This window comes from Phalaenopsis equestris, unplaced genomic scaffold (genome assembly GCF_001263595.1).
Source record: "Phalaenopsis equestris unplaced genomic scaffold, ASM126359v1 Scaffold000761, whole genome shotgun sequence".
Classification (NCBI taxonomy): Eukaryota; Viridiplantae; Streptophyta; class Magnoliopsida; order Asparagales; family Orchidaceae; genus Phalaenopsis; species Phalaenopsis equestris.
The window spans coordinates 1,592,438-1,612,653 of record NW_018165201.1 but is presented as its reverse complement, the minus strand read 5'-3'; the positions used below and the strand labels follow the sequence as shown (position 1 = coordinate 1,612,653).

Below are 20,216 nucleotides of genomic sequence, written 5' to 3'. Positions count from 1 at the left end.
TGCGATGAAGACTGCCCTACAATCCAGCAGTGATTTTCGAAGACTTGTAATTTGAAATGGATGACTTTCCCACCACAATCGTGCCCAGGACGTTAACGTGAACGACCTTTTGAGATTGCAACAACGGTTGCCCCCCCAAGCTTCGAAGAAGTTGTGAAATATTGTGTTTGAATAGGATGCAGGAAGACAACCCTCCTACAATCGTGTTTGGGACGTTGACGTGAATGGCCTTTCGAGATTGCGGTGAATGTTGCCCCCCACATCAAAGACTACTTCAGGGATGATCTTCGAGATGCAAAGGATATTCATTTGTCAATTAAATGGCATACATCAATGAGAAATAAAGTTGGGGATCAATGTCTTAGAGAAGACAATATTTAACGGTGTTTTGTTTCCCACAAACGATGACAAATAGATGCGTGCTAGAAAATTCACGGCGATAGAGTAATGGATTATCATTTTTTCGTTGCACGAGAATTCAACACATACTCAGGTAAAATAAAACAACAGAAATGAAACCATAATTGTTTACATGAAAATTTTGTAAAGGAAAAATACCAAGGGGTCTGACTCATTTGTAAAAATTCACAATAGGTTAATGATTGCAGAGTCACATTCTCCCACATACGGGAAAGAGCCACTAGATTTTTCAAGTAACAACATCAACTGAGGGCACTGGTTAGTGGTGGTCGACGATGATTTGTGGTGATCGACACAATCATCGATGGTCGATGATGGTTGATAATGGTTAACGATGACAACAGTACTCGACGACGGTTGGTGGTTGTCAGTGACGTCGACAGTGGTTGACGACGATCAACGTGTATTGACGATGGTAGACGGTGATCCGACGATCTACGGTGGTCGACAACGATCGACGGCGATTGACCAAGGTTAGTAGGGGTCGACGACGGTCGGTAGTGGTCGAGGTGATCGACGGAGGTCGTTGGTGGTTGATGAAGGTTGACAGTGGTCAACGATGATCGGTGGGGGTCGACGAATGTGGGCGGTGGTCGACGGAGGTCAGTAGGGGTCGACAAAAGTCGGTGGTCGTCGAAGTCGGCTGACGAGGATTGACGGTGAGAGTGATTGAGCTAGACTTCAACTCATTCTCAAAGCTTCAAGTTCTCTCTCATGACTCAAACTTTCCCTTATGAGAGGGGCGGTACTCTATTTATAGTGTTATGGGTACAATTAATGCAGCAATATAAACCATTTTGATCGGATGGTCCGAATAGTTTTCTTCAGTCAAACGATGTTTGATTGACATTTGAGTGTCTTAACGATGTCGAAATTTAGCAATCTTGGGCCAATTGAATTTATCTTGTTTAGACGCTCGATTTGACTATGAACTTGCTAGATTCGACATTTGTTTGACCTTCCAAATATGTCAAGAAATCTTCTATGTGTGGTTTAATAACTTGATTTAGACTTGATTTGACTTGCATTGAACTAACTTCGACATTTAGGTCTGACTCATCAAGCCGTTCAGTCTGACCACAAGTTTGCTGAAATTGGAGTTTTGGATGACACTTAATTGAAATCCGAATATTTATTGTTCAAAAAATTACCTCGAGATTCGTGCTAAATAATAAAAATTGTTGGTGGTGTTTCAGTTATAAGTATCGAACAGTGCCAATACCAGCTACATATATTAAAAAGTCTCCGATTCAGTTACAAATATGAAAATGTGTAATACTGACTTGTAAAATTTTTATTAAAACACAAATATGTACATTTACTAGATACCCTAATGATCTATAAATAAGGGATCATTTCTTAATAAAGGAATACTGAATTTATCCTCTCAAAATTAATTACATAACACTTTGTTTTCCTTCTTCTCTCTCTCTATTATTCTCATTCGTGTAACGCTTTATACCTTGGGTGTGATCCACAAAATATTTTTGGATTCAATATTAAGTAACCTATCTATTAATTTGATCCTTTTTAATCATCATAATTTCCTAAAAAACATACCCTTTATTGAATCAATTCATATGCCATGTGGGTGTCTCTGATGCAAAGACAACAAACCAACAAACAACAAGAGAGCTAGGTCTTCCGCCAAACTAGGGACCGTGGTGAGTGGTGCAGAGGTGTGGGACGACCAAAAGACTGTGGTCATTCGGAGAACATCCCTAGCCGCAAGCTAAGTAATTCTGAGAGTCGCCCTAGAATATCCAACGTAACCCGAGGGTGAGCCCCTCTTTTTCTTCACAATCAGTTTTTTCTTGCGACTACCCTAGAGACATTCATTTCATTTTTCCCGAAAAAAGAGGCCATGAAACAAAACTTTACTCATGTGATAACTTGAGATTTTGGAAACGTTTCCATGATAAGAAGTTTCTTTGAAAAACAACCTGAGCATAGAGTAAGAGAAGAACAAGCAAAATTAGAAAGAAACTATCACCGATTTATAAGCAGAAAATTACACAAAAATCAAGGAAGTATCAACTATTAATATTTAATTAAATACATACAATAATTAATTAAATAAATAAGAAATTAACCCACTTGACATTTAATTTTCTCGCTCTTATGACAACATACAACCTAATAATGCATGAGAAAATCAGAGAACAAAATTACATATGAACAAAACACACTGAGCTTAATTCAAAGAACTTGAATGAGAAACTGCGAAAAAAGAACCCCGACGAGCACAAATAACCCCGAGCTGACACCGAGTAAATGGTCCGACCGATCGAGTCAAACTGTCTGACTAAACAATCGAATGAATGAATACCAACATAGTTGTGGGCAAAACGACATTCCGACCATGAAATATTCGGTGAAAGCAACAAAATTCATTACAGTTACAACGACCAATCCACAATAAAGAATCTCGAGGGCATATTCGAAATTCCATAATGTAACATCTATCTACCATGAATATGAGAGCAACGACATCTAAAGAAAACTTTTTCTTATAAAAAAAGTATAAGAGAAGTATTAATTTCGGTGCTCTTAGGGCCGCATTCTTTCCCAACTATCTCTCTCTCCTCACACTCTGTTCCCTAGTATGATTCATCGATATAGATCCGACTTCAACTTCAATGATCACTTCTAATTTCATGTTCATTTAGGGGAGAATACACAACCAATTTAGTCTAATTCTACACTAGACAAAGCAAGCATCAATCTTCATAAATACTAGGCTATTCTCCATCCGAGCTAGGGATTTTTACTGGCGCAACGCGCGCGCGCGCGCGCTCATTGTGGGGAAGCTTCAGGTACGAATGCTTTGTTTATAAAGAAGCAGCATTAGCCATTACGAGTTAGTTACAAAATGATGGATTCCAGGGGTAGAAATGAAAATTCATATTGAGGGTAAATTCGATCCGCAAGTTATAAAAACTTCCATTCCCCCCCAATTGTCTTTACCCTCATTAAATATTACTACTGCTGCTATTAAGTTATCATTATTCTTTAATTCAACAACTGCACCGAAGCCAACGAGAGGAGTTAACGAGGCGGTGGTGGGGGAGAGAGAGAGGGAGAAGGCCGGAGCACTGCGAGGGAGAGGGAGAGGGAGAGGGAGGAGGGAATGGCAGCGGAAGGAGGGGAGAAGAGCGGCGGAGGAGGAGTTGGAGGAGGAGAAGGGGGTGGGAATGGCGGCGGAGGGGAGAGATTGAAGCTGTTCGTGGGTCAGGTTCCGAAGCACATGACGGAGGAGCAGCTCTTAGCCATGTTCAAGGAGGTGGCCTTGGTGGACGAGGTCAACATCATCAAGGACAGGGTTACCAAGGCGTCTCGAGGTTATCGATTTTAGACTGTTCATTTTTTGCTTTTAAATTGTCTATTAGTTCTCTGTTTCTCTCTGTCTCAATCCCAATCTGTTCGGTTTCGTCGGATCTCCGGAATGCCGGTGATTAATTGAGAATTGAATGCGTTCGTTTTGTTCAGGATGCTGCTTCGTTATCTGTCCGTCGAGGCAGGAGGCGGACAAGACGGTCAATGTTTGCCACAATAAGAGAACGCTTCCGGGGGTAAGTTCTTGGCCGGCGTGGATTTGCTTTGATTAATTTTTTGTTAGTTAGGTCATTTCAAATTGGGTTTTGTGACGGGAAATGCTGGTAGGTATGGCTGGTTTGACTCGTAGATCTTCTTGTTTTCGATGAATTAGTGATGGTATGGATCAGACTTTTCGAGTGCGATAGACAGTCTGATTTCTTATGCTATTTCAGACATTGTACTCGAGCAGTAGAGTTGGAAAGATTTGTGAAATTTTTCTGCATAATTGTAATTATTTTAGTCAATTTAAGAGTTTTTTTTCATTGCAGTTACCTTTTAACGATTGGGATCCCAGGCTGTGTAGTTCGGGCCAGGAACTATTTTGTTGAAAATTTACAAATCTACGAAACTTTTACTGTTCAACCGCTCTAGCTGTTTTGAATGTTCTTCTTGAGACAAGAGGAACGAAACTATGGACATTCTTTTGAAAGATAAGAGTCAAAGATTATCCATTAGATTAAGATGCAATGAAATAAAAATGAAGGGAAATTAACATACTAAGCACAAAACTGTTATGTATTCACATATCTCTCTCCAAACTTTCATATTTACATACATAGCACTTTTGTGTTTTAAACCGATGCATGAGAAGGTGTATTTCACTTTTACAAAGTGGTTAAAGTGCTATTTTTGATTTTATATCAAACATGTGAGTGCTATATGTTTAATTTTGAAAGTTTAGGTGTGAGATATGTAAATACATAAGAATTGTGTGTGCATGTAAATGCCCTATGAAATATGCTTTGACTCATTGATATTACTTTCATAAGGTAGCTACTGATGCTATATTTGCTGCTGCATGGCAATGGTGCATCACAATAAGTAATGAGTAGTATATTTCTAACAATTATCTTCCTAAATTGCTGAAAAATCTGAACTTTTTTCTTCTTTTACTTCTGTTCCTAGATTCTCTTGGATCTAGCAACGCTTACACCACTGCATTATGATTGCATTCTTATTTATTTCTATTTTTCCAAAGTTTTGTATTGTCTACCCTGCTAAACTCCCTTAATTGTTTATGCATTTGCCTAGCTATTTTGTTCTATTAGAAACTATAACATTTCCATGGCTATGCCTAAAATAATGACATTGATAAAAGTATTTTCTTCTTTCTTGTAGAGGAAGAGCTGTAGATGTAGGTGCTACTGCATGGTTACTTGTTTCTATTTTTAAAGTTAGGGGCATTTACAGACATAGCACACAATTCTTATGCATTTAATATCTCACACCTAAACTTTCATATTTACACATATAACATTCAAATCTTTAATATTACATAATAAATTGCACTATTACCACTTTTTAAAATTCAAATACACATTTTCATGCATAGGTTTAAAGCACCAAGGTGCTATGTATGTAAATATGGAAGTTTAGGTGTGTGATACGTAAATAAATAAGAATTGTCTGCTACGTATGTAAAATTTTCAAATTATTTATATAACATGTTGGATTATTTAGCTTCTCAAGTTCTTATTCACCAAACAAATAGTTAATAAAAGCTAAATTCATTTGTTTTGGGATGAATCTTGATAAGTAGAAAAGACTCTTCTTTATGCTTGCTTGTTATATATTTGGCAACTTGTGTTTCATCACATGCGACATTGCGAGAAGAATGTATGCTTTGATGTTTTTGGAGACATGCATGTTATTTATGTCTGTCTTAGATACACGCAACATTTCGTAAAGTTTAAACCATATTGAAGAACATAATAAGTTTGCTTGAATTAGTTCAGTGGTTAATCACACACACACACACACACCATATTGAAGAACATAATAAGTTTGCTTGAATTAGTTCCGAATAGAACCCCAATACATGAGTAATTTAAAAGTTTAGCTTCATATATTTTCAGTCATTGACATTTTTCTTACTAATATGTTTTTTCTTTTCTTTTTTTTTTTCGTATTATCCTTGCTGATATACGTGCAATCAGTGGCCTTCAACAGTGCCTCCACTTTTGCATTTATTTGCTTACTGTGTATGATGAGCGTATTTTCCTGCACTACCCATACTTTCTGCGTCAACTGAAGCTTACAAGTTTATTAAATGTTTTTCTTGTTCAAGTTTTGAGTAAATTTTAATCAATTTTTTATTTTGATTCAGGCTTCTAGTCCATTGCAAGTGAAGTATGCTGATGGAGAGTTGGAGAGACTTGGTGGGTTATATTCGTACTGTGGTATTATTTTAGCAATTCTAGTATAACTTACCCGTTTATTTTAGCAATTAGTACTGTAGTCCTTTTTATTATGATTCGTCTCCTGATTTACTTTTACTTTTCCACCCAGAACGCAAACTTTTCATTGGTATGCTTCCGAAGAATGTTTCAGACGCAGAAGTTACTACTCTGTTTTCGAAGTATGGTAATATTAAGGACTTGCAGATCCTTAGAGGTTCTCCACAAACAAGCAAAGGTATGGTTTGCTCCTTAACATATTGCTTTGGAGCCAATTTATGTTGATCTAATTTTAGTATTTTTCCTAATTTCCGCCTTCATGCAGCAAGTGTTGCTTATTTTCTTTTGTTCATTTATTTTAGCAGGCTGCGCATTTTTGAAGTACGAGACAAAAGATCAAGCCCTTGCAGCGATTGATGCTCTAAATGGGAAGCATAAGATGGAGGTATGCATTTATGCAACCTCATGTCCTGATCATATATTCAAATTTATAATTATTTGGGAAATTTACAAACATACCACACAATTCTTATGTTTTTTCATATCTAACATCCAAAGTTTGATATTTACATGTTTAGCACCGTAGTGTCAAAAACCTATGCATGAAAAGGTGTATTTCACTTTTAAAAAGACGGCGATGGTAGTATTTTTAATTTAATGTGAAAGATTTGAGTGTTATGCATGTAAATGTAAATGTTTAGGTATTGGATATGAAAATATATAAGAATTATGTGGTATTTATGCAAATGTCCCTAATTACTTTCTCCTTCCTGCATCCCAAGAATAATTTGCTTGTTACAAATTTCCCCAGGACATACTGATAGATAAAAGGCTTTCTTATCCAATCTATTTATAGGAGATGTCCATTTGCTTCATTAACAAGTGATTCACTTTAGCCTCATAAACACAAAAGTCGACACATCGGAACCATTTCTGACATCCTCAATACGGTTGCTAGTGAATTAGTTGAAGTGAAAAACTAGAAGTTTATTTTGTTGCCTATAAATGGAATTATTTGCTGAAGTTTTTATGTTATGGATTTGAAAATAAATTTAAATTATGCTGTACATATTCTGCATCTGGCATAGACTCTGGCAAGCAGTTTCAGCTGTCAGTATATTGTATGCTTCTATTGTCATATCATCTCAAGACTTTAAGCAACTGAAAAAGTGTTTTCTGACACATAAAAGCTCTTGCTCGATTGTATGAATGCCTCTACAAGAAAATTGCAAATTCAAAGAGAAAAATAAAGGAAAAAAAAAAGAAAAAGAATAGTGTTCTTTATTTGGTTGAACTTGATATGTGGCCTTTTATTGTTTACACAAATACTTGGCTGGGGAAGCTGGTGCGTTCTGTTTGTTATATATGAGTGGCTTAGCAGGTCAATAGTAGTCATTGCTCTGCTCTTTCTTGTTTTCCACTTGGAAATGGTACATTATTTGCTATACCTTACTTTCTTACCAAACTAGGATGATTGACTTTGTTTTGCAAACTTTTTTAAACACAGAAAATTGTCTTAGCAATCATTTTATAGAAATTATTGATTGAGAAATTAAGGAGTATGGAAGAGAAAAATTAAGGAAATTGTTAAGTATTCTACATATATATTATATACCAAAAAGGGAACTTGAGTTAGTTTTGATGAGATTAACCATAAATTTAAAGCTTAATTTTCTGGAGTCAAGAGAGATTTTGGAAAAATATGTTTTACATATCTTTAAACAAAAACTTATTGAAGATGTTAGATGATTATAGAAATATATTATTATTCTAAATATTTGAAGATTTTCAGTGTTCAAAATTGTGATCTATATACTGAAATTAAGCTTTACATGCTACGGAACATATTATGGGATCAAATGATAAAATAAACGATAAGGAAAATCAGATTGACATAAAAGTATCAATTTGGGCATGTACAATGCAATGCAAAAAATGCACACGTAAGAAGTTTAAGAAGGAAAATAGCTAGATTTAAGTTAATAGGGACATAAATTATTAAAATGATTTGTGAATAATAGGTTTAGCAACAATACACAATAAAAACGAATGCAAAATAAGGATTCTTTACACCGATCCCAAATAATTAAGATAAAGTCTAATTGTCATGATAATGACTTTAGGGTAATAAGTGAAAAAAATATGGTTAAAAAAAAAGATATTCATACGATCTCTTGATGTAATATGACTAAGTAATTGGACGTTATCCTGCATGCACTAGAAAAATTATTGTGCTAAGAATTTGTTGAAGCTATCGTAAGTAGTTGTGATGGATCAATAGAGTTTTTTAGGTATGATTAAAAATTTTAGTCACAATGAATTGCACTTTATGAGCAAAGCAAAATGATCTGCTAGCTCTGCAAATTGCTGGCCTGTAAAGTGCAAGCTAGCAACAAATCATATGTATTGCACTAATTTGCCATGTCGCATCATAGTGTGATGCGCTTGGCTTCTCTTCAGAGCAAAATATGGTTTAAATTTTGTGGTTTGGTTTGAATATTTGCCATTATAACCAGTTACAATCGTTTGTTTCGTTTCACTGTTTCTCATTGTCATTATTCTTTTATTCTCAATTCTCTTCAACTGATTAGTCACTTGTTGTTTTTGCTCTTCATATGAACTCATATAGTTCCTATGCACTTTTAATTGGTTATTATCGTTGGCAATTGTAGCTTCTTGCTCACAAGATTTTTCTAAAGAGTGTCTTTTGATGCTAGATCTTTACATTTTCTCTGGCTTCAGAGTACCCTCATCTCTTTTCATTTGGCCAGCCATTCTATTTTATAAGTATATTTTTAATTTTCAAGTATTATTACACCATGTTATTGTTTATATTTTTTATATCTTTAATTGTTTTATGTCTTTCAAATTGTTATAGATTATTGTTAGTATTATATATTTACTGAAAATTTATTATTTTGTTTTGTTTAAGTTTGGTTAATTAAATTATTTCTGTTTGCATATATTATATATATGTGCTGCGTAGTCAGATCAGTTGGTCGGGTCCCACTTGTCAGTTGTAAGTCTTCTTTGGTATGGGCTTCAATTCCCCCCGGTGGAGGGTGTGGTACTCGAATTGTTAGGCGCATCAGGGATGGCCAGACTCGTATAATAGCCTCAGACCATTCCTTTATATATATATATATATACAACTCATGAATGCTTTTGTTAGTAAAAGCGCTGTGTTGCTAAAAAAATAATTTTCACACTAATTTGTTGAAGCTATCACTTATAATTGTGGCTGGAGTATTTATCAGTAGGGATAGATTTTGGAGTGTTTTTAATATTATATTTATCAAAAGATTACAATAAAGATCAACATTAGGTTCATATATTTGTAGGAGAAAAATTTAGCTTGGATATGCTTCCCTAACTTTTTTCAGCCTTTTATATAGTCTTTAGATTAACTCAGTACAGACAAAATAAAATTTAATTTCATGTATTTTAACTGTTAGTAAAATCATCATTATCTTCAAAATAATTGAAATGATAAAATTCAGAAGAAAATTTTAGATGACAAGAGGTTGTTAACAAAGTTTAAAGATAAGAGCTTAAAAATAGTAAACATTGATTAAGCAAATGGAATAAATTTTTGGATATGTTAAATTAATAATATTCAATCTAAAGCAGATGGAGGATCAAATGATACTTAGAAGTGATAGATTTAACCATCTTCAGTTATTTTTTCAAAGATAGTGATATAGATAAGTATGTAATTTGAAACAAAAGCTAGATGACTTAAACAAAAAATGCTTCAAATTTTGTGTATGGGAAGGAAATATCTTGTAAATTCAAATAGAAGATTTTTTACAAAATACCTTTTGTTGTACTGGTATTGGCCAGTAAAAACTTTGGATTACATTATGATGTATAGTAAAAATAATAAATCAAGGCAATGTTTGAGTTGTGCTGTTGAAAAAATGTATTTATATCAATTAACCTTAGTGGCTTGCACAAATATATAGGGCCGATAGAGAGAAGAAGATACACAAATAGGGTGAAAGATTGAATAAATGTGAATGTGATGGGACAGGGTATTAAGAAAGAAAAGGGAGGTTAGGTAAAGGGTATCAAGAAAGAAAATAGGCTGGAAGAGATAGATCAAGGGAAGTGCGTATTTTAATAGATAGAGGGATCATGGAGGTGGCTTAAAAAAATAATATAAATGAGCATGTGAGAGGGAGGGAGGGAGGGAGCCGGGGAGAGAGAGAGAGAGATCAAATTACAAGATAGTCACGAGAAATTAATTTAATAGAGATAATAATTAATTAATGTGTCAGTCATAATAAAATCTCAATAGTTGGTCATATAATCTTTTTACTAATTTTTTTTTCTTATAAGATTGTACCATCAACATTAAAGATGGTTATTTTAAAGAGAATGTGAGTGATACCGATTTAGGGTTTCTAGATTGTGCATGAGGATTGATACAATAGCTTGAGATGTTTGTAGAATAATAAAAAGGGAAAAAATTGAGATTTGACAAAGATGTGGAAGGGGAAAATTGGCTACAATTGTCAACTTGGAGGAAAAACTGCAAGCGAGGGACGTCCGTGGAATGGAAGGAGGGACATGACATCAATAAAATCTATGAATGTAGTTAAACTATAGGCACACCACTTGAGGCAGAAGAAGATTATAACACTTAAGAGTAGAAAAATCAGAAAAACAATCTCCAATAATATAAACTAAGCTATAAGTCTCAAAATAGATAGCTAACAACATATTTATGCTAAAGAAACTAAGTGGGCAGGCTAGCTCTTGGGGTTTGGAATCCCTGAACTGGCTCAAGATGGATAAGTTCCCTCCTTTTGGTTCCATCTGGGACGAATGCGGAAGACTCCTGCATCAGTGAGAATTGTTGAAGTTCCTCATATGATATAATCAAGAATCATTTGAAGATAAGTAGTCATGGCAACAAAAAAGGTACATCTATTTTCTAAAAAGGTCCCAAGCATTCATTAATGATTATTTTGCATTTTTTAATGACATTATGGTGTCAATCGAAAAAGCATATTTACAGATTTTGACAATAATCCTATCAAAAGATACACCTATTAGAAGTAAGTGTGATTGTGCTACAATATGACAAGATATCTTTAATATTACAAGTTGAATGAATATTCATATCATATGAAGAATCAATAATATATGTATTGAACTAATTTCAAATAATTTTGTTTGTTCTAGAGGCTTGAGCATTTAACTTCTTATGTGCTACACAAATATATTTTTGGAAGAATATGCCCTAGTACATGATCACTTTCATTGTAATTCTAAGTATATTTATGATTTAAGTGGTTTAAGTATTGTTTTTTTTTATGCAAAGAAATTTGCGTTGTTATAAGAACACAATTGATCATATGTTCACTGACTGATGAAATATAAAAAAAAAGTAACATGCTTGAATATGAAAATGATGTTAATCGGATGTTTATAGAATTGTCTAGAGATCAAGAACCACTTTAGATGGATGTAATAGAAAACTAAAATAAGCACCTAACATATTCTGGAGGGCATCTCACTATTTTGTTAATGAATGATATGCTAAAGATGTTGATTAATAAATTCAATGATACGATTGTAGTTAATATTGGTGTTGATGCCCAATACTTTAAGATTTTTGTCTGTCCGAATATGGTAAATATGTTAATTAATAAAATCTCTTAGAAATTCCTACTAATCTAATATAAGCAATTTGAGCATCTCATAGATACAACATTTTATGCTGATTGAGAAGTCTTCTAAATCGTCAACTTGTGTAAAAATGAAATAAGGGCTTGCATTCCATTAAATGTAGTGATTCCGTTAGTCTCAATAGGGAATACAATTATATTCATATCATCATATCGTAGGGAGCATTAATGAACTTTATAACATGTTATATTTTCAATATGTATGGTTTTGATCACCACTTCTTCGATAGGATTTTTTTTTTTAAACTAGCTATAGGGATGGCTTAATATGTTGTCTAACTTACGAATAAATTTATCATTTTTTTAATATAACAATCAAGCAAATATAGCGTAAATATGAACTAATAAGAAAAATATACTAATGCATGCGATTTTGCAAGACGATCTAAATGTGATAAGCCTAAATTACTCATTGCATAAATAATCAAATAGCTAACTTAAATTGAACATACTTGCTCCATAGGTTGGATGTGGGGGTCGCTCCTTTCCTTTTAGAAAAGAGTTACCAATTTCAATCCTTGTACACCTAAAAATTTAAAAAAGATGTTGATATGAGAGTTTGCAAACTATTATGCCACATAAAAGGGTGGGTTCACCAATGCTTTCCAATTTCTTTCGATAGTTTTTGGGGTATAATCAAAACTTTATTATTCTAAATTAATAGCCATGCTTAATAATTTTGTCGATACACATAGAAGCATTCTGCAAGGCATAAGTTGGACGGAAAAGGTTTACATGGACTCTTTAATTCATAATTTTGTAGAGCTTCGTAAGCATGGTTTTAGATCTACAAAAATCTATTCATCTGGATCATGTCAAAGCAACATCTCATGCATAACACAATTGAATTAGTGTTTGATGAGGTGCACTCTCGAAAGAGCACCCAAATAGGTGCATTCAAAAAGCCCAAATGATGTTTGAACTTCATTCCCACCTAAACTTCACACCCAATTGAGAAGCACTCTTCACCTGACTTGGATTCGTTGTGTTTCTTACTCCAACACAAGTAGATACAATTATGGATTTGATTGAAGATTGCTTGGGAAGAATGGATTGAGGAGATGCTTTTGAATATCACTTATCTAGCTCTGGAAGGATGTGCCTAGAATTTCCACTTAATCCAAAGAATGCACGTGTGGAGTTAGTTTATAGTGAGTCATGATTGGGTTAATGTTTTAAGTAGAAAATATTTTCTTTTTTGGAAAAGATGAGCCCAAAGGGCAATATGCACGATTCAAACCCATGACCTCACATGGGAAGCTACAATCTTAACCACTATGTCACGGGTAGGTGCATTCAAGAAGAAATATTATTGTTCTTTATTTTTCAATAATATATATATTTTTTGAAATGAGTAGAAAAAGTTACTTGTACACATTAGATTTACTAAATTATTCCTATCATGTCTAGACTAGGGTTTCCATTTTGAACGTTGTGTTAGAACCAAAGTATGTTGTTGTTATAGTGAGTTAAAGGGAATAACTCTGTATATTTGACTCCATTTAAAGGGTCTTGTATGCGTTTTTAATGGTGAATAAGCAACTAATGAGGGGTGACCTTTTTTGAGTCATCTTTCTCAGTTCTTATTGGATGCTTTAGAATCTTAGTTTGTAGATACAAAGTAATTGTTGATATGATATCATTATATAAATTCCTAGAAATCTTGATTTTATAAATCTAATTTTGAACATATAGATGTACAATTGGAGTGATCATCGTTGCTTTGTGCATGAATGGTGAAAAGCAACAAAGATTTAATCCTCATTTAGAACTTGCTCTAATAGATAAACAAGGCCGCATGGAAAGCGGAGGTGAACAAAGCATTTGTGGGAAGAGCCTAAGGAATCTGATTGAGTTCTTATTTTTTTGTTTTGATTTCATGAGATATAAATGATCATAGGAAAGCGGTGGGGGGAGAGAGAATTATTGACTGAGAGAAAAAGTGGTGTTAGGAAAGTTGTAGGGACAGAAAGAGGTCACTAAGAGAAAGGCACAATTGAAGAGAGAATAAATAAATAACTAACTAGCAACAACAACAACAACAAGCCTTTATCTCACTAAGTGGGGTCCGTTACATGAATCATTTTTCTCCATTGTGTCCTATTAAGTGTCATATTTTCTCTTAATTCTAATAAATTAAGATCATTTTTTATACATGCTCCGATCTTTTTTGATCTACCTTATCTTAACAAAATCAAATCTAAATCATCTACTCTCAGATGATAGACGTGTAAGGTGACTTTCTTTTATTTTTTTTGCCACTGGAGCTACACTAACCCTTTCACAGATATATTTGTTTCACATTCTATCTCTAAGTGTAAAGATACTCATCCACCTTAACATTCTTGTCTCAACAACACTTAATTGGGATGAGAGAGAGAGAGAGAGAGGGAGGAACAAAAAAACCATTCATAAATTAGAAACAGGGAAGAGAGGGGTTTTATTAAGAGAAAGTTATGATAATAGAGATAGGCGATGGAAATCATGATGTGACATAATTATTGATATAGAGATAATAATTTAGTGAGATAGTCGAGGAGATTGATTCATAAAAAAATGCATTAAGCGTTGGAAAATATTGATAGCTGATCTTGTAATCTCATTTTTGATTGCATAAAATCAACTTTAACAGTTTATATGAAAGGCTCTTAATACAAAAGTCATGTCTCTAGATAAATAATTAACAAAGCCATTTTAAGTACATCATTGAAATAAAATATGATTAAAATGGTCAGATGAAAGCAAAGTTAAGTCAAAGGTAAATGAACCATTGATTGATGTTGAAAATCCATGCAAATGCCAGAATTTAATTATTAATGTAATTGAGGTTATCAAGAATATTAAAGTTGTTGCAGCAAATGAGCTCAAATCTCTTAATAAAGACTAGCTCCAAGTCTTCATGAGCTAAGCTGCTTCATTAAATCTCGCCAAACATAATAAATAGGTTAGATAAATCTGTCGTTAAGTTAAATCCATTTTTTTCTTGTTCTATTTATTAAATCTAGATTTACTAAATCCACTTATGAAAATTAGCATATCTTGAACTAACAAAATTCTTTTCCTAGCCAAAACAAAAAGAGGCATTTACATGCATAACACCCAATTCCTATGTTTGCACCAAAAAAAACAAATAAAAAAAAATAAAAAGAGGCATTTACATACATAACACCCAATTCCTACGCATTTACATATCTAGCACCTAATTTAATGTGAAAAATTAAAAAGGGAGAATCCACTCTTCCATTCATTAATAGAAGAAAAGATTATAAAATACATTTTTTTTAGAAAAAGCCCGAGGGCTAATATATTAATACGAAAAAGAAGAAAACCCAACTCATACAATACAACACACACAAAACCCAGATAAAACAAAGATACATAAAGGAAAAAAACCAAAAAGCCACAAAAGGACATAAAAGTGCTAGAAACGTCTCACTTTAGTCCTTCTGCTCCTAGTTCTTGGAAGTGAGCCGGCTAACAAATTAGTAAGGTTAGTACCATTGCCCATAGTAACCAAAGTGCCATCCATCAGATTCCTGAGCTCAAGTAGATCTTTATTATTATTCTTCCTCCTGGATGTGTAGACATGTCATTCCTCATCTGATCAGTAGATTCCAAAGGTGGTCGAACAGTTGTAGGTCGTTGCACGTTTTAATTCTCATGAGCCTGAGTAATATTAACATTTTCCTGGACCTGATGAGGCGGTAGTGAAGCAGTAGAAGTATTTTCATCAGTATTATCAGTGATAGGTTCTAGGGAAGACGGGGTCTGAAGAAACTCCCTCTCCCCCACGATAGGAGGTAAAGATTATAAAATACATAACTTAACTCAACATCTTAGAAATTTGGTGGAGATATTGGATTTATTTTAATTTAAAATTTCTGTTATGAATTAGTTTTTAACCCTAAACCCTGAGTTAACAAAAAAATAAAAATAAAAATAAAAAATAGCATCATAAAAATGATTCTCAATTTGTAATCTAACTCAATGAAGATGCTTATTCAAGTGAAGATTCCTTTTTTTCATAATGATACCCCCATTCTTAATTTTCAAGGTATGCCTTTGCTTGTTTTTTATTTTTTATTTTTTATTATTCAAAAGTTTCAATTTATGTGTTTTTTGCTCGTGTACAGAACCATATCAATATGGGTGTCCACCCTAAGCAAATTCGACGTTTCGGACGTGCTCGCGTACAATACACATCACGAAAATTAGCATTATTGGATGTTGAGAACCATATCAAATAACTTGAATCCACTCTTCCTAAGATTTTTTTTTTGGTTAACTTAAATTAGCATTATTGGATTTATTTTAATTGAAATTAGGACTAATTTCCCATTGGAATAATCTTAGATTTAAATTTTGAGCATTATGGTTCAAGAGTTATAGCACTAGCTGGAAGCAAGCAAGATATATATTTGCATTATGGTTATTTTATGGGGCATTTACATACATGCCACTCAATTCCCATGTATTTACATATTTAACATCTAAACTTTAATTTTTATACTTATAAGATTCTAATCTTTCATATCACATAAAAAGAATACCACTATTTTAACTTTTAAAAAGTAAAATACACCTTTTTATGCATCGGTAAGGTGGCATGCATGTAAAAAATGAAGTTTAGGTGTTTGATATATAAATACAAAGGAATTGAGTGTTATGTATGTAAATCTTCCTTTTTAACAATGTATTATTTATCTAGGTTAGAAATTTTCCATATTGGTCTTGCTGATGTTTGTATGCTCTCTCATGAACTTCTCTCAATTTCCCACTTCGAAAAAATTAAGCGTGGTGGTCAACTTTTACAGCGAAGGACACCCTTTTGAAGGGAATATATAATTTTAATTTGGATTTTTAAAATATTTGTCATAACCTTAGAGATTACATTTACATACTATAATTTTTTCATATTTACAGGGATCAAATATACCTTTGGTTGTCAAGTGGGCTGACACTGAAAAAGAAAGGCAAGCCCGGAGAGCACAAAAAGCTCAATCTCAGGCCTCCAGTGTTTCTATCACCAATTCCATGCAACAACCTTCAATATATGGAGCATTACCAATGGGCTATATCTCACCATACAATGGGTTTGGTTACCAGGCATGATTCTGCTCTCACTTGTTTTCTAGCAATCTTGTTTGGGGCATTTACATACATACCACCCAATTCTTATGCATTCACATATCGAACCCCTAAACATTCATATTTACATGCATACCACTCAAATCTTTAACATCACATCAAAAGTACTTTCACCATTTTTATTAAAGTGAAATACACCTTTTCATGCATAGATTTATGACACTAAAGAGTTATAAGTGTAACTATTGAACTTTGGTTATCAAATATGTAAATACATAAGAATTCTGCGATATGTACCTAAATTTCACATCTTGTTTTTATAGCACCGTTAGCTGCAAAACTTTTTTAAAATGTTTTTGCAGGACTTGATATTGTTCTGGCTCATTGTATCTATGGAAAATTTGCATACGTACCACACAATTCTTGTGAATTTACTTCTTGAACACTTAATGGTTGCTATTTACATTTATAACACCTTGTTGCTATAAACCTATGTGTAAAAAGGAGAGTTTCACTTTTAAAAGTTATTATAAGTGGCATTTTTGATATTATGTTAAAGATTTGAGTGCTATGAATGTAAATATCAAAAGGTAAATTTACATACATGTCACACAATTCTTATTTATTTAAGTATCCAACACCCAAAGTTTGATATTTACACTCATAACACTTAGGTGTCATAAACCTACGCATAAAAAGATGTGTTTCACTTTTAAAAAATAGATATGGTGAAATTTTTGGTGTGATGTTAAAGATTTGAGTGGCATGCACCTAAATATGAATGTTTAGGTGTTAAATGTATAAATACATAAAAATTGTGTGGTATGTGTGTAAATGCCCCATATTAAAATTTAGGTGTTAGATATGCGAATTGATAGCATTTTTGTGTTATGCATGTGAATTTGCCTATATCTATTTTGAGTTTCCCCTTGTAGTTATATAACCACTGTGAAGTTTTTGCTTCAAATTTTAACTTTCCGCTCTTTTCTCCGTATCGATAGGCTCCAGGAACTTATGGACTTGTGCCATACCCTATAACTTCGATGCAGAACCAAGCCGATTATACAGGAAATGCATTTCGTGCGATGAGCCATGATCTCTCCATGATAACCAGATCAAGAAATTTCACGACGATGCAGTCTGCTGGTTATATTGGCTCCGGATATCTAGGCTCCGGTTATCCGAGCATTCCTGGTCTTCAATATTCTCTACCCTACCAGGGCAGCATGATGAGTCCCAGGCCCAATACCTCAACACAGGCTTCAATTACTAGTACCAGTTCTGCTGGTCAGATTGAAGGTCAAAGATAAATTTATTTCCTATGTTATTGTATCTGGATATTCTTTCAAAATTGACAAGCTACTTTTCCTTTTTTTGCAATAAACAGGTCCTCCTGGAGCTAATTTGTTTATTTATCATATTCCTCAAGACTATGGAGATCTAGAGCTTTCAAATGCCTTTCAAAGATTTGGTAAGGTTTTGAGTGCCAAAGTCTTTCTCGACAAAGCCACCGGCTTAAGTAAATGCTTTGGTATGCAAACTCTACCAATCAATTCTTGTGTATTTACATATTAACTCTCAAATCTTTATTTACTTTATAACACCATAACATTAAAATCATATCAAAATATATGCATGAAAAGGCACTTTTTTGTATGGGATCATTTAATCCCAGAGTGTCCCCATACTATTTCAATGGGGGCTAAAGTCCCCATTGCTAGGGACAATTTCAAAATATATTAAAGAAATATACGTGTCAAAATTAACATTTTAATAAAATATGCACTTTTCTCGATAAATTAATGTTATTAACTTTTTTACCGTGATTTAGATACTAGGATGTTATACTGCGTCCGGACAACGGACGCCATACACTCGAAATATTTTTTTTTTCCTTCAAGTGTATTGCTCCGGACTTCGAAAGCAGCTTGCATCCAGGCTCCGCACGCAATTTTTTTTTTGAAAGATTTAGGCATGAATAATGTAAATTTGTAAAATTTCAGTGCCATGCATGTAAATTACCCCCTAAATCTTCTTTTGGCAGGTTTTGTAAGCTATGATTCACCAGCAGCTGCACAAGATGCCATTAATGTGATGAATGGCTTCCAGTTAGGTGGTAAGAAGCTGAAAGTGCAACTCAAGAGAGAAAACAGAACAAACCTTTCTGATAATTTGTCATAAAAAAACCAAAATTGTTGATTTACATAGGTTTTTTAGGGAAATTTTATAGGGGTATGGATGGAAGGAATTTGATGATTGTATAATTTAATTTGTTCCATACCATCAGGCCTCGAAGTAGAAACTGGCAGCCCCTCACTGCCAGATTCAAATTATTTAGATTCGTTCACACAGATGCATTCTCTTTTGCCGCTTTCCTTGTAATTTATGTAGGGCATTGAAATTGATCAGTAACGGCTATTAAATTCATTTGATTTTTCATGCAGCAATAAAATGATTGCATGTGGTGGAACCCTTGTGCTGCATTTCGCTGGTAATCATTTTATGAATCACACTTTATTCATTTATTTATTTATTTATTTTTTTATTTTTGGGAAATTTACATTCACACACACACACAATTCTAATATATTTGCATATCTAACTCCTAAAATTTCATATTTACATGCATACCAATTTTGTGCTTTTAAACCTATGCATGAAAAGATGTAATTTCATTTTTAAAAAGTGATAATAGTCTTATTTTTGATGTGAAATTAAAAATTATTGTGGTAATTGTTGCCACCATTATCATCAATTTTTACATTGATTTTTTTATTTTAAATTATTTATTTTTTTAGCATTTATTTTACATCTAATCATGTAATTTTAAAATATTTAAAATATATTATTTTTTAATTTTACTGATTTTTTTTTTAAAATTTGGCTTTATTTACAATGTCTACTAGCATTACCTTCACCCTTTAAAAAATAAAATAATTTACTAAAACATAAAATTTTGATGTTGATTTCTTTGATGTTTAATATATTACATATAATTCTCTCTAACAGGAAAAATTATTGCATACGAACATGCGGTGTCCGATTCTGACCGTACGGTCAGGATATATTTTGGTGGGCCCCACCTAAAATTTTTTTTTTAAAAAAAATTAAAATATATTCTGATCATATATCACCGTGATCTACGGTCATAATCCGACACTGCATGCAATAATTTCTCCTCTAACAGAGTTACCCTGAAGAAGGTGGTATTCAAAATGTTAGATATATTATAGATGAT

At 33.3% G+C, this 20,216-nt stretch overlaps 1 protein-coding gene across 1 annotated transcript; it reads left to right on the top strand.

Annotated features, from left to right (window-relative positions):
* Positions 1-3,550: 3,550 nt before the first annotated feature.
* Positions 3,551-19,482, top strand: LOC110030810 (RNA-binding protein BRN1-like). Its single transcript, XM_020733737.1, has 9 exons — positions 3,551-3,761; positions 3,910-3,992; positions 6,125-6,176; positions 6,307-6,432; positions 6,560-6,639; positions 16,814-16,996; positions 17,980-18,277; positions 18,366-18,509; positions 19,023-19,482. The coding sequence occupies exons 1-9, from the start codon at positions 3,551-3,553 to the stop codon at positions 19,157-19,159; spliced, it is 1,314 nt and encodes a 437-aa protein (XP_020589396.1). The 3' UTR covers positions 19,160-19,482.
* Positions 19,483-20,216: the final 734 nt, after the last annotated feature.

Coding starts and splice junctions, on each gene's coding strand:
- LOC110030810 (XM_020733737.1), top strand. CDS start 3,551: ATGGCAGCGGAAGGAGGGGAGAAGAGCGGCGGAGGAGGAGTTGGAGGA. Junction 6,177..6,306: donor TGGAGAGTTGGAGAGACTTG/GTGGGTTATATT, acceptor TTTTCCACCCAG/AACGCAAACTTTTCATTGGT. Junction 18,278..18,365: donor TTCTGCTGGTCAGATTGAAG/GTCAAAGATAAA, acceptor TGCAATAAACAG/GTCCTCCTGGAGCTAATTTG.